This window comes from Dicentrarchus labrax, unplaced genomic scaffold, assembly GCF_905237075.1.
Source record: "Dicentrarchus labrax unplaced genomic scaffold, dlabrax2021, whole genome shotgun sequence".
Lineage (NCBI taxonomy): Eukaryota > Metazoa > Chordata > Actinopteri > Moronidae > Dicentrarchus > Dicentrarchus labrax.
Genome location: NW_026136707.1, coordinates 21056969 through 21072007, shown reverse-complemented (window position 1 = coordinate 21072007; position 15039 = coordinate 21056969). Strand labels below are relative to the sequence as shown.

Genomic DNA, 15039 nt, shown 5'->3' with positions numbered 1-15039 from the left:
CAGTCAAAAACAACACTATGAGAACAGTGAGAGTGAACCAAAACATTAAAGATGTGGCCCAGAGAGCTAAACAACCAGTGGAAAGCAGAGGAGAGCTGGCGGTTCCATCACATTGAATGACCCCTTTCATATGTATTTTACATTGTTAATATGAAAATATAAACTTTAGCAGCTTTAAAGTTGGTATGACAAAGATTTAAATATAGCAGATTTGGATCAACACTGGAGTCATGTTTCTGGCCACATTCACACTTAGCTCTGTTTTGAGTTTCCAACTCCTGACAGAAATATCTGGCTCTTTAGCTGCTAGTGCTCCACTATGTTCACCAGCTACATGTAGTTAACTTCATCTGTCTGCCATTTGGTGCTGGAAGTGTACTGTGGGTTATTAGGGCTGTTTCATTAAAAACAATTGCCTGCTGCTGCTAGAAATAAATCTATGAGAGCAATGAGACCAAACCAGAACAGTAAAGCTGCGGCTGTAAAACCAAAGCAAAGAGCCAAAAGAAGCTGTAAATCTCTTTAGGGATGAGGGGAACTGCAGTGATCATCACTATGAGTGACCCCTTTCACACACATTGGCATTTGATCCATTGTTATTATGGAGATATAAATAATTATGGCTGTAACCACCAACTAACAAAACACAATTCATATTTCTGCTATGTTGACAAGGGAAAGATTGCCATCCAGATGCATTACATTCTGTTTTAAGGAAAATGCTATTACATGTTTTTTTGTTGAATTAATATAAAGGTGAATATTTCATATATAAGACAAAACAGTACACATTCTGACAAATGGGGCATCCAAATATTAAGTTGAAAAAATGCGTCACCAGTCACATAACAACAGAATAAGTCTAAAGGTCAGGTGTACTTAGTCTTAAATAATATACCAAACACAGTATCTTATTTAATGATCAATTCTCAGTGGCAGAAATTTCATCTGTGGATTCCCAGCTCATGCTGCCCTCCTGTTGATGTCTAACAAGTGAATCTTTCAGACCCGCTTGCACCGTACATGCAGTACCAAAAACACAGACATATTTGTTTAAACACAGAGCGCAGCAGTTTAGAGAAAGAAAGCCGAGTATTGTACTTCTACACAAACATTCACCATGGCTCCAGGTCACAGGAGTGCCCCGTACAGTCCTGAGGTTTTATCAAAACAACACTGTCCTGTGAGTGTTTTGCTCACAAATATACACACTAAAGATGAAGTGATATCACATCAATAAGGCAGAACAGCTTCAATACTCTTTGGTATAGATTCTCCAAGTCTATTAAACTCTACTGGAGGGATTATTTTAAAGGAGCCCATATTTATTCATACCACAGAGGTGATTATAATGATTTGCAGTGACCTTCCACTTTAAAGGTACGTTAACATTAGTCCTCCATTCAAGTAACTGTCCCACACTCAGCCCAGAAAAGGAATGCGCTGTCACAGCTCCAATGTGCTTAATAAATGCTGTAAGTACTGAGCTGAAAGATTACGAACTGTAAACACAACATTGAAGTGATGCAGCAGTTTGTGTTTCTGGTGATCAACCGTGCAAATTCATCAGACAGGAGATGAAACTGAAACAGGAAACTCATGACTCATCTGAATTCTGGATTCTCTCTTCAATTGGATGAACTGAATGGGAGATTGAGGGATAATTTGCCGGATTGAAGTGTTATGCTGCATTCACAGAAATCAGCATACATGTTAGACGTGATAGTGGATGACAGCAGTAAGGTAAACTTTGGTGAGTCCGGCAAAGAATTTCACAAGTATATTCGTAAACAATAAATGAAAAAATACAGCACTCACACTCTCAACAAGAGTTATGTCAGTGAAAGATAAGGATAATGAACGTAATACTTATTCTAACTTGGAAGAGATTTATGTCACCTCTGAACAGGCACTACAGCTAGCTGCTTGGCAAAGACTGTGTTAAAAAAAAAAGTAAAAAAGTAAATGGTATAATATGTTTTGTAAAGGACACAATAGACCTTATAAACCTGGTTGTTAATATTAAATTACTGACATTGCATTGTTAAGATCAGGCTTCTTTCAATGCAAACAGCTTGCTGTTACAGTTTAGCACAATTTGATGTCATTTGAACTGATAACTTTTCTAATTAGGGTGTATAACTTAAAACCTTACCAATTTGAATTTGCAAACAACAAAACAGAATGAAAGCAATAATAATCTTTTGGTACAAATTAGTTGAATAGAAATATTTTGGGGACAGAAAAACAAAACAAAACAGAGGTTTAATTGACATTTGGCAGCAACCAACAGTTCACAGTTTAAATTTGTTAGTAACGCAACAGTCGCTTTAATCCCACTTTCAGGAAAGACCAAATCATTTTTATTGACAGTATCAGAAGTAATTTGCTTTACTGTCAACAGCCTAAAAAAAAGAATTGTTATTATTCAGGAAGGGAACATGTAGTACCAGTCAGTGCGGAGGTGTGTGCAAGGGCAGTCGAATGAAATACCATGAAGTTAGTGCTCAACAGGAGTCATTCATTTGTGCTGGAATTTGTGCTGGACAAAGCAGGACTGACCCCGACCAGACACCCACTCAGAAAGAACAGAAAGCTGTCCAAAGTCATCTTCTGGTTGGCTAAGCTGCCCGCACCCACCCTACAAAAACTGGGAGAACCTTCATGTTGATGCAGTAGTCTCATCAGATTCAGTCTATTCCATTTTCCTACTTTTCTTGCCAACATTTTCTGAGCTCCCCTTCCTCCATCCATCCTCTATCCTTTTCTTTCCTCCCTCTGTCCTCATTACCTTCCTCCACCCACCCATGCTGCTGCTGAGGACTTTGGTTCCAAAGCTGGACCCCTGGCTCAGCCCTCTGCAGTCACATGACAGACTCAGGGATCCAGAGTTGTAAAGTACAAAGCACTCAATATGCATGTATAGTCTACTGACAGAAACATCACAAGGCCACTGAGCTGAGTAACCCTCGGCTCACTTTCTGCTGCACTTGTGTAACTGACTCTGTTCTTCCATTCCCACAAGCAGGTAGGTGGTATCTTTAATTTAGAATGATGAATAGAGTTAATTTAAAATGCTGAAAGGAGTTGAGACAGTTTATAGTGTTTTATGTGAAGTTGTGTAATCTTATAATAAGGGAAATTTGTCACATACAAAATGGTCTAACTTAGAGTTTTGGAAACACAAAAAGTAAGGTCTGGCAGGTTTTCCACTGGACTGTTTTCCTTGTGCTTAGCAACTGTCCTCATCTAACCCAACTCTATGAGATTTGTACTGTATCAGCATTTAACTCTGTAAGAAATGCACCGTATAAAATGTATTTAAATCAAATACAGTAGGATAATAAAAGGCACATTACTAAAGCACTTTTCAATCTTAGGTCATTTGGTCTTGTCAATGTACAGCAGTTACTATTTTTCTATACATATACACATATATATATATAATAGAGAATCTAGGCCTTTTAATGTACAGTGTCCTGTAGCAGTCTGCTACAAACCGCTCTCAAACCTCCTGTTTGTATCTGACAACCTTGAAAAAAAGGTACTGTTTTGACTGTCTGTGGACAATATCACAGATTAATGTATGTATAGCTGGAGGGCATTATGGTTTATTCTTTGAGAAGGTCAGTGACTTTGGGGGGGACTTCTGGGGACCATGAATGTCTACCAAATTTCATGGAAACCTTGTAATAGTTTTGTGATGTTTCAGTCTGAATCTAAGTTATGGGCCAACCAACTGACCAAAATTACCATCCTTAGAGCTCAGCTGCTAACACGGTTATAAAACATGTAGTCATTGTACTCTGGAGGTAACAGTGATTAACAGGAGGCGTCAGGTAAGCCAGAAGAGCTGAAACAACAGTGTCCGTTCTCTGGTGGTGTCTGGTGTCCTCTTCCAGGCTGGGCTCCTTACTATCATGGACTTGGGTAATGAAAGCAACTTGGCTTACTGCGGTAGCAGGATGAGCATGCTATTTCTGTATGAGCTTTGATTTAATGACGCAGGGTGAACAGAGGAGACCCAGCCTTTGATGAGGCAACCTGAAGTTCTGCAGAACTTTTGAAACCACCTCCTTCACCACTTCCTTTGGGTTGAGGAGTTTAGGGCCGGATGTCTTCTGCCTCTGCTCTGTCAGGCTGCTGGGGTACTTCTGAGTCTATATATGAATCTGAATATAAATTGCAATGTCATGTTTGTGCTGTTGAAGTGAAACTTGCCAGACAGGTCTTTCCAGTTGTGTAATATTATTAACACCAAATTAGGCTGTGAAACGTGATCTGCACAGTGATCAGCAAATACAGGCTCAGCAGCAGGGCATAATTAATAATAATAAATCGAGGCAGGGACAGAAAAATGGAAGGGCAGTCAGCCTCTAATATCTAGTAGGCTATATAACTTCACTGAGTGTGAAACTAAAGGCAGCTTCTCTCCTCCCTCTCTTTCACTGCTGCCTGTGTGTTTAAAGAAGGGCAGGCCACAAGGTCGAATGCTGGTTGGGGGAGGGAAAAAGGGAGAGGAGGAGCTATTCTCACTGAGACCTCCCTTCACTCTCTTTCCTCCTATTGCTGAGCTCCCAGGCACACAGAGAGCACATGGCTATCGGATTTTGAAACCAACCTCCAATAGAAGGACGATCAAAGTGTCATGGTGGTGCAGAGCATGTGCGCCTGTGCAGTCCCTCCCATGTGAAGTGCAGCAGAGACACGGAAGCAGAATGTAAGCCTGTGGATATTGTGCGTGTGAAGGAGAAAGCACACACACACACTGATGCAGCTGATGTAACAGAACTGTGATCACAATGCAGTGACGGTTTTTTTTTAAAAAAGAAAAGAGGGAAGAGAGCTCTTCCTGACTATGTTCTGAACAAGGTAAGATGATATTCTGACACCTTACAGAACTGTGGATGATGTATGAATGAACAAAGTAAGGATTATACGATTTCCTGGTTGTCCTACAGCCTCAAGGCTCAACTCTTTGTCCATTTTCTTACCTTAAAATGAACAGGAACCAGGGTGATTATACAGTTTTAGATTAAGAAGCAGGAACAGGAAGTTTTATTATGTAGTCAGCATTTCATTATTCTTTCAAAATATTATTGATAGCCTACATGATCCTTACAAATGGGGTCCTTTAGACATTAAAGGCACACTATGCAAGATTTTTACCTTAATATAACAGCTTCAAAGTCATTTTGATGGTAAACAAACTCGTAGTATAGCGAATCATCCCGATAGCAAAGCAGGAGAGGGACGCCGTTGGCAGAACCAGCAATGCAAGTCTGAAAGGTGGCGCCCCGCCATATCTTGCGAGAATCATGAATTGCTTTACGGCATTCACTCAGACGTTACCTGGTCAATAGACATCTTCGGAGTCTATCTTTGCCTGTTCGATGTCCGAGCTTCCATCCTACTGAACATGTGTGTTTTCAGTGTGTTTTTTGCTATTTTTAACAATTTTCTTACTACTTTGTTCACGTCGACTAGCACTTTTTATTTTTAGTTTGCAAGGGTGTCCATGGCGACAGGGAGTCGCATTGTTTACACCCACATCCTGATGATCGCCCTTTGGCACCCGAGCATCCTGACTGGAGAGAGACCCTCCATACCGGAGGAGCACGAGGAGGGGACGGCGGGGTTAAACAGAGGATGAAGAAGAGGAGGTTTAAACTCTACATCCCTGCAGTCATCACTGGAAACAAACGTGGCTACACGAGCAAAGACTAACGTCACCATGCCCGGCTTCCAGGCGGTTCGAGCTGATAGGGACACCACTGCGACCGGCAAGAAGAAAGGAGGGGGACTGGCCGTGCTCATAAACAACAGGTGGTGTAACCCCGGGCACGTCTGTGTGAAAGAGCCTCTGCAGCCCGGACATCGAGTTTGTCGCCACGGGCATTTTCCAGTTTTATCGCCATCAGTGTCTATATTCATCAAAGTAATCTTCATCATCATCATCACTGTCTATATTCCTCCGTCTGGGAAAGCAGAAGCAGCGTGTGACGTCATCCACACTGTGACTGCAGGACTACAAACGAAACATCCGGAGGCCTTCATCATCATCATAGGGGACTTCAACCACGTTTCTCTCTCGTCCACACTCCCAACCTTCCACCAGTTTGTCACATGCACCACCAGAGACAATAAGACCTTGGACCTGCTGTACGCAAATGTTCCTGTTTTTTATATCTGTATTTATTTCACTCAAATGTTGCTGTGACAAGTGAATTTCCCCATTGTGGGATTAATAAAGTTATCTATCTATCTATCTATCTATGCACCGGTACACACGGGGGAGGGGATCAGGCCGTGAGTTCAGAGACACAGAGCCGTATATAGAGACAGCTAACGTTAAATACAAGTACTCCGCAGCAACTCTAGGGGTAGCTGTTTGACAAAATCGGAAAACTGCATAGTATGCCTTTAAAACATTTCTTTGACTGTTAAAAAACATCAGAAGACTTTTTTTGTTCTGAATAACGATGCCAAGTGAGTCTGCCATGCATTGGTATGGTATAAATGAAAGAAAGCTATTTGTTTATGGTTTTAATTAGAAGTCCTTCACAATGACAGTCGTGGTGTAGATTTATTACACCTCACAATCCTTTCTCTTTAATGTTTCTGTTTACGTCACAAGCACATGGTGCTATTCATAAGAGCACTGTGTCAGTATGTGAAAGGTCACTACTCCCCTGCCGAATAGCACAGAGGGGAAGAGAGATGGAATAAGAGGCAGAGTGAATGGAGACTGGGAAGGTCAATCCCAGCCACATATACTCAGTAATAATTATGTGACATTCAGCTCTTCCTATGCTTACATACTTCTTTACCCATTTTGATACTTTTGCTGTAATGTAGTTAGCAAACATCATCCCCAAGACACTTGATTGTTTTTACTTCTGTGTGGCTTATTGGTCCAGACTGACATATCTCAACAACTATTGGATGGATTGTTGTAAAATTCACGTCTCCCCACTCAGGATGTATTACACGACTTCAGTGATCTTGTCCAGTGGCATCATTATGTCAGTATTTTGGTTTATGACTAAAAAGGCTACCTGCAAAACTATAATGTATTTCCAATCAGCCTAGCTATACTTTGTGTTTAGTGCTGATAAGCTAATATGGTGAAGATGGTAAATATTACTATAACAGATAAACACAAGCATTTTAACATTGTGGTCGTTAGCGTGTTAGCATGCTAACATTAGCATTTTGCTAAGTACAGCATCACAGAGGCGCTAGCGTGGCTGTAGAGTCGCAGTCTTGTTTTTGGTTTATGGTCACACTTGAAGCTGCCATGTGGTTAGTCTTACTACACAACTAAGTTGGATGAAACTGAAAGGTCATATTCGATTTTTATTAAAATATCAGACTGCAACTTCATGATTGTTTAGAAAATAGTCTTTCATTTTTAAATGTTTTTTTAGATTGTGATAAGTTTTGCACTTTACTAAGAATACTGTGTTGTCTCTGTGTTTCAGATTGTGCACATCTACATTTCCTGATTTATCTCATTCCATCATCATCACTCCATCATGTCGATGCTGACTCACGTGCTGGCGTGCCTGTTTGGTATGGGCTCCTGGGTGGCCATCAACGGGATGTGGGTAGAGCTGCCCCTGGTCGTACCGGAAATCCCAGAGGGCTGGTTACTGCCGTCCTACCTCACAGTCCTCATCCAGATGGCCAACATAGGTCCTCTCTTCATCACTCTGATGCATCGCTTCCGCCCAGGGGTCCTAGATGAGCGGCCGGTCATCTACTGCATTGTAGGGTTGGGGATCATTGCTACATTCCTGCTGGCTTTCTTCTGGAAGCACACAGTGACAATAGCGGGCTCTTTGCGTAGCGTGCCCCTGCTGGTGTTAAGCTTTCTGCTCTCTGTGGTGGACTGCACCTCCTCTGTTACCTTTCTGCCTTTCATGATGCGGCTGCGGCCACAGTACCTCACCACGTACTTTGCCGGTGAAGGCCTCAGTGGTCTGGTGCCTGCACTGGTGGCTCTGATTCAAGGTGTTGGTGTAGTCCACTGTCAGAATGCCACTTTGGCTAACGCCACTACGGTAGGCAGCGGAGAGCTAACAGCCATCTACCAGCCAGCTAAATTCTCCGCCCAGGTCTTCTTTGTGTTCCTCAGTGCTATGATGGTTGTGTGCATGGTGGCCTTCATCCTCCTCAACCATCACCCAGCTGTGGCTCGGGAGCGAAATAACGACCGGTACTTCAGTGGCGATCTGGCCCCTGAGAAGAGAGAACAAGGTCTGTCTCTGCATGCCCAGACGCCAGAGCAGAAGCCAATGATCAGCCCTCTGGAAGCTGTCAGGAGGGAACCCAGGAGCTCTTTTGGGATGGGCACGTATAACAACCTTGAGGTGTTGTTCATCTTTGTCGTACTGGCTTGGGTCAATGCTCTGACCAATGCAGTGCTGCCCTCAGTCCAGTCCTACTCCTGTTTGCCTTATGGAAACCAGGCCTACCATCTAGCTGCCACCATGGCGGCTGTAGCTAACCCAGTGGCCTGCTTCATTGCCATGTTTATGCCCATCAGGTAAGAATGAATGATAAGTTTTTTTCTGTCTCCTTCAAAAGCAGAAATTGCACAAGAATGGATAGGCTCAGTCATAATCACAACTTTGTTGTGGTCATAGCTTAAAAGAACTGAATTTACTTAAATGATCATGTCTTATGAAGTGGTTCTGTGTAACAGAAAATGCTCAGTTTTGCCTTATGCATCGATTCTTGTTTCCAGGTCTCTCATCTTCATGGGTTTCTTGACCATGGTTGGGACTGGATTTGGAGCCTACATCATGGCCATGGCTGCTCTCAGTCCCTGCCCCCTGCTGGTCCACAGTGCCTCTGGAACTGCAGTCATAGTAAGACTCTTTCTAATGAATTGGGACAAGAAAATGTTTTATTTCAACAGCAAAATATATGACTTAATAGCAGTCAATTTGAAATCACACGTTCTGCCTTTTAAATGTGTCTCATGCTACACCTTATTAAAGAATGAAAGTACCACCCACCGCTCATGGCCAAATGTACATTCATAATTGTTATGATTTGGGAGTGTAGTGTGATTGACAGGTTTTAAGATCAAGTCGTGTCTCAACTCAGTCCTGTCTGACCTGATTAAGACCAAATTAATGAACACTCATTTACTTTCTCAGAGGAAAGCACAGATGTGTTGATCCACGTGTATATGAGATAGTGCTCTTGTACAGGGTTGCATTATATTGTCGCCCCCTGTATCTGCTAGCAATAACTTTTGTCTGCATAAAGAAACATCATGCTGCTATGTAACTGGTATAGTGAGCATGGTGTTGGTAATCAGTGTCCTAACACAACACTTAATGGTTCTGGTTATTGTCATTTCATTCATTTTTTTGTGTATCTTGACTTGCAAATCTGGCCTACAGTAGTGAAAAAGAGAAAGACAGTACTGTGAAGCAAGAGGTGCTGACAGATGCAAGAACATCAGCAAAAATAAAGGCTATAAAAGATTCCGTTTGTAGAGTCTTCTCATTAGTTGTGCTTGTGACCTAACAAATCAGATTTTTACCTTATTATATTTTCCCTTTCTCCTTGGGTGATGTGTACAATTTTGTCCTAACTGTATCACAAATAAATACCTTAATTTATATAGTCTTTCTAAACAAAGTGCTAAACAGTGTAGCAGATTTACCAATTAATAATACAAAAATAATGAGACAAAATTAGAATCAATGAGCAATACACAAAACGAACCAAACAGTTAAAAACATAGTTAAAACCAATGCAATATGATGTTTTAAGCACAAAACTATTGAGTGTGTCAGTAGTCATGACCAGGTAACTGCAGCTGCTTATTTTAATAACTACACTTCTAATTCATAAACTGATTCTGTTTTTGATTGGAGAGACTTCCTGTTCCAACCTGTTCATGACAGCAGACCAGTGAAAGCCACTGAGCTGTATAACAAGGACTGGGTGTCAGATCATTGTCATATTATTCATGATATGCATTAAAATTCACCTCTTCTGTGTTGTAGGTGCTGACCTGGATCCTGTTTGTCCTGTCGCTGTCCTATGTGAAGGTCATCATTGGGGTGATTCTGAGGGATGAGGGTCACAGTGCTCTCGTGTGGTGTGGAGCAGTAGTGCAGTTGGGCTCCATGGTTGGGGCTTTATCCATGTTCCCATTGGTCAGTGTCTATGGACTTTTTAAGTCAGGTGATGCTTGCAACACCAAGTGTCCGATGTAGTCAGTGAGGTGTAATCTGCGCTTGTTTTTATTAGCACTGAACTTACTGCAGTCATGAGCTTTACATAGGCCTGTTCCTATTTGTTTCAACAGAGCTGAGAGGTCACATGTGTTTATCTACAACAGTAGCACTTCCTGGTGTTGTAACAGATTTGCTTCTATCAGAGTCAGACAGTAGATTTATGTTTTATATTGCATATTTATTGACTGATAGAGTGAACTCTACACAAAGAAAAGAAAAGACACCTGTATTATCAATGTGCCAGACCACACAAGACCATTTTGTTGCTGGGCATATTATACTTCCTTCTCAATTCAGAGGTCAAAGCCAGTTTACTTGAACTCTTAACATTATGTAAAAATATAATTGATTGTTGCTTTTATAAGAACTGATGGTACTTTTGGCTTTAAAGTCTGCCTTAAATTAGAGACACTGACAGATGTAGTTTTTTTTTGGTGTACATTGTTAATTATTATACCTTCCTTTGTATGTGTTACCTGATGGAGAAACTGTTCAACAATACCAAATAAAACACTTGTTTTATTGCTACTGAATTGATTATACTGCAAATTCTATTAAACATTTACCCTATCCTAACCCAGCTGGGGCAGAGGACTTAATGCCCAAGGGAAGTGAGGGTACAGGGGCAGAAAGTACAAAAGCAAGGTAAATGGTACGGTAGATAGGGCAGTAGGGGGAGACACAAATAGCATTATCCTGTCTTAAATAGCTTCTGTGTGTGTGTGTGTGTGTGTGTGTGTGTGTGTGTGTGTGTCTGTTTGTGTGTGTCTGTTTGTGTGTGTGGTTGAAGTGGTATAATTGAGTAAGAAGTTTATGGACACTTTTGAATCAAAGACAAAAGCACCATTCTACCCACTCACTCCTGTGCACCTAATGGGTATTTTTACAGGGTACCGATTAGACATGTAAAGGATATGCAGGACAAGAGGAAAGTATAAAATAAATAAATAAATAAATACAATGAGAAGGAAGAAATACAAGGAAAGAGAAGAAAAGAAAAAAATGAAGCACTATTTATGCACAACCAGTCTGACCCGAAATGATAAGTAGTAAATGGAGTAGTAAATGATATGTAAGTTATAAAACTATTTGTCTTCATAATATCTGAAAGGTAATGTTTTCTTCTCTTCTGCAGTTGAGAACAACAGATGGCTTTATATCCAATGCATAACAATTTATCATGCAATATGCTTTGTTATGCTAATTTACCATATATTTACACTATTTATAACCTATTATTATTTGATTTGAATTATTGGTTCAAATCTATGCACACTATTATGTGCCATGGACAATCCATTAGTAGTGGTTTCCTGCAGGTCTTTGACTCCAACACTAGAGGTCACTGTATGATTAAAAGAGCCTCATGAGAAACTGAGTCTTTCAACTGCAGTCAAGCTTCAAGATTGAAGTAATGCTACAGTTTTGATCCAGATTGATGAGCCAGATTTTTTTTAAAAAGTCATATTTACTAAATGAGTCTATAAACAGAGTATAAACAGAAACTTGTTTTTCCACATTTATAGAGAAATATCTCAGCCTTTGTTGATGCATGTCTCAGATTTGCCCCAGTCACCAGATACATGTCTGCATCATATCCTCCTTACACTAAATCAAAGAGAGAGTGTCTTATCCATGTAGGTGTATTTGTGTGTGTGTGTGTGTGTGTGTGTGTGTGTGTGTGTGTGTGTGTGTGTGTGTGTGTGTGTGTGTGTGTGTGTGTGTGTGTATCCATCCCCAGTCCAAGGGGATAAATAGGAATGAGGAACTCATGGCCAGTCAGAGTCTGATTCAGATCCCAGTGGTTCCTCAGAGAACATCTGGGGTCATCATCTCCTGGTGTCTCATGCTTCACCTATTCTCCTTATCTCTCCCCATGGTTTCTATGACTTATGGTGTGCTGAGTTTAAAAACTGCAGACCTGTTTGGAATGATTTTAGCAATAGTTTAAAATCTGAATATGGGAAAACATCCAAGATTAGGTCAAGTTTTAATATGTTTGTCTGAAATTGTCTAATAAAAAAAAAAGCAGAACGACTCCCTTTAAGGATTGTGAAATTATCTAAATGCACTGAGTTTCAGACAGGTGGACAGTCTGCCCAATGTGAATGTGGGTGGCAGGATGACACAAGTAACATAATGAGAGAAAGGGGAGACTGCAGTCTTCCTTATCTTTCTGCCTGCCTCTCTCTTTCTCTCTTTCAGTCCAACTATTTTGATATCTCCTTTTCCCCAAGCTCCTTGTCTTCCTCGATTCATGCATATGGCAGACTTTGTGACCGTAATTTCAATTTAAAACACATGAGGGGAAATCCTAGCCCGTGCTGCTCTTTAATGGGCCGTCATGGGATTGGAGTATGCAGAGAATGATTGAATTTTGTGAGAAGGCCAGGAACGATCAAGTCTCGCCTTCCGTTATGCAATCGACCATTCCCCTCTCACAACGCGACGTCTGGTAAAGCCTAGAGGAGCAGAAGGGGGGCTAAGGGCTGGAAACCTCAACGTCTAGACCAAACGAGAGAAAAATATTTTTTCTTCTAAATGACTCACGACTATATAAAAGAGAAACTCAGCTATCATATATAAAAAGAGCCAAATGAGATGTGATCCACCACATCAAACGCAGATATGTCGAATAGGGCTGCTTTTAATGGTTGTAAATGAGTCTTTTTACACTGTAATGCATGACATCCTATATTTCCTCACAGACGGAAACATATGGATTCTATACAAAGCCTGCCATGCTGTTTTATTTATATGATTGTGTCATGTCTGTTTTTTCCCTTGACTCTCTCCACCTGTTTGGCCCACTTTGACAATGTCAAGATAAAAGCACTGCGACTCCAAGGCACTGAGATTACCACTTTATGCAAACTTTTTCACACCCACTGTGTTGGATTACACCACCGCGCTATATCCTTTCATTGAAGCAAAGAGACTACCTTTCCCGTTAAGTCCATTATATTCAAATGGACCGGGTCTTTTTCTTTTTTTTCCTTCTTCACAACAAGACATAAAGTAATCAAAAGTTAAAAGCAAACACTCAAGGAGGCACTTAGCAAAAAAGAAAAGCTTTTATGATAAAACATTCATATACAGTGCAGGAGACAGGTAATCTTTGAGGATGATAGGGTTGTCTTGTGGTCAGTTTTAGTATAGTATGGCTTGGGGAGCCTTGTAGATGAATGCTCCTAATAACATCCCCGCCCACCCATCATCCAGCGGACCATCCAGGCAAAACAACTAATACCTGAGTGTATTTCTTCAGTGGTGTGAAGTATGCCTTAAAGAGCTGTTGGAGGCTGCAGTAAAGTAGGGTTCATTACCTTGACAGACTGATGACAGCTAAGACTCGCAGAGATGCACGTACACACACACACACACACACACACACACACACACACACACACACACACACACACATAAAGTAAATAATCTATCAGTTCTCCTTGTGTGATACACACACAGCAGGATATCTCATATAAATAAGAACACCTGAGCTATAGTCAAAAAAGGAAATACATCGGTGTTTGTTGGAGCTCTAAAATGTAAGACTGCTTTCTTGCAAGACTTTTGAAAGTCATTAGCTGAAGGTGTCTGAATCAATATGTAATAAACATGCTGTGGGTGCACAGAAATGTCTGGATTAGAAAAGAGTGAGAAGAATGGTACCTCTCTCATGTCGGTATGCTAAATATAAAGGTACAGTCAGCATCCAGTTAGCTTAGCTTAGCATGCAGATAACCAGGGGAAACAGCTAGTGTGACTCTGCCCAAAAGGAAAGAAGAAGCCATGGTGTCATGGAAAGCATGGTTTTGCCTGGTTCTGTGCTAGACTTTCACTGTGATATAACAAAATACAATGTGTACAAGCTTTATAGGTGCTGCTAGGTGGATTTATGTTACCTTGCTACCTTTGGCCAGAGCCATGCTAGCCGTTTCCTACATTTCCAGTCTTTATGCCAAGCTAAGCTAACCGTCTCCTGGCGGTAGCTTCATCTTCATCCAAAGTTAACAGGCTATTTTTTGACTGGGTGTAGTAACTTCCTTGGGTCTTGGAGTTTTTTAGGCAACCTGTGGAGACTCCAGTTACATAAGTTAAGCACATAGGCTAACCCTCATAAAACTAGAATTTGTAGTTTTTACACTCATTTTTGTGTAAAGATTAAATGCATGTTAATGAATGAGCTTTAGATTTGCTGGAAGGCCGCTTTTATTATCTGTGGACAGAGCCAGCCTAGCTGCTTTCAGTATTTATGCTAAGCTAAGCTAAGTGTTTGCAGCCCTGTAGCCCTCATATACCTTAAAGAAATGAGAGTGGTATCGATCTCTTGATCTAACTCTTGGCAAGAAAGCAAATGAGTTACTTTCCCAAAAAGCAAACTATTGCTTTAATAATTTGAGCTAAAAATCATGATTATAGCTTTGGTTTAGTTTGAATCAACACATGGACCACATGGAATTTGTGGTTATGTGTTTTTAAATTGGAATTCCTCCTTTTATTTGGACAAATCATAACAAACCTAGTAAAAAACAAAAGAGAAATAACTAAAGCAGCTAACTCCTTCATGTCGGGAAGTCAGAACACATGGGTTGCGTGGGGTCAGCTTTAGGTCACACTGGGCATCCATTAGTGGCCTTATTTAGAGTCTTATTCCTTTAAGAGGAGTGATTGGCCAGCAAAGACAAAGAATCATTACCTTTGCCCGCCCCCTCCCTGCCAGCAGTCAATAATGAGGGATCATTAAAATGAATAGATGGACATTCCCCTTTTC

General features: G+C 40.9%; 1 protein-coding gene across 4 annotated transcripts; it reads left to right on the top strand.

Annotated features, from left to right (window-relative positions):
- The first annotated feature begins 2913 nt into the window (after positions 1–2913).
- LOC127367273 (riboflavin transporter 2) lies at positions 2914–10798 on the top strand. 4 transcript variants are annotated; one of them, XM_051407004.1, is made up of 5 exons: positions 4630–4872; positions 5504–6162; positions 7485–8551; positions 8753–8876; positions 10032–10798. In XM_051407004.1, exons 3-5 carry the CDS (start codon positions 7539–7541, stop codon positions 10242–10244), a joined length of 1350 nt encoding a protein of 449 aa, XP_051262964.1. In that variant the 5' UTR covers positions 4630–4872; positions 5504–6162; positions 7485–7538; the 3' UTR covers positions 10245–10798. The 4 variants fall into 4 exon arrangements, with proteins under 4 accessions (XP_051262962.1, XP_051262964.1, XP_051262963.1 ...); XM_051407003.1 differs by having other exon boundaries at positions 5488–6162; XM_051407002.1 differs by lacking the exons at positions 4630–4872; positions 5504–6162 and adding an exon at positions 2914–3028.
- Positions 10799–15039: the final 4241 nt, after the last annotated feature.

Bases quoted from the DNA above. Each gene is read 5' to 3' on its own strand.
- LOC127367273 (XM_051407002.1), top strand. From the start codon at position 7,539: ATGTCGATGCTGACTCACGTGCTGGCGTGCCTGTTTGGTATGGGCTCC. The intron at 8,552-8,752 runs GTAAGAATGAAT...TCTTGTTTCCAG, and splicing joins GCCATGTTTATGCCCATCAG to GTCTCTCATCTTCATGGGTT. The intron at 8,877-10,031 runs GTAAGACTCTTT...TCTGTGTTGTAG, and splicing joins CCTCTGGAACTGCAGTCATA to GTGCTGACCTGGATCCTGTT.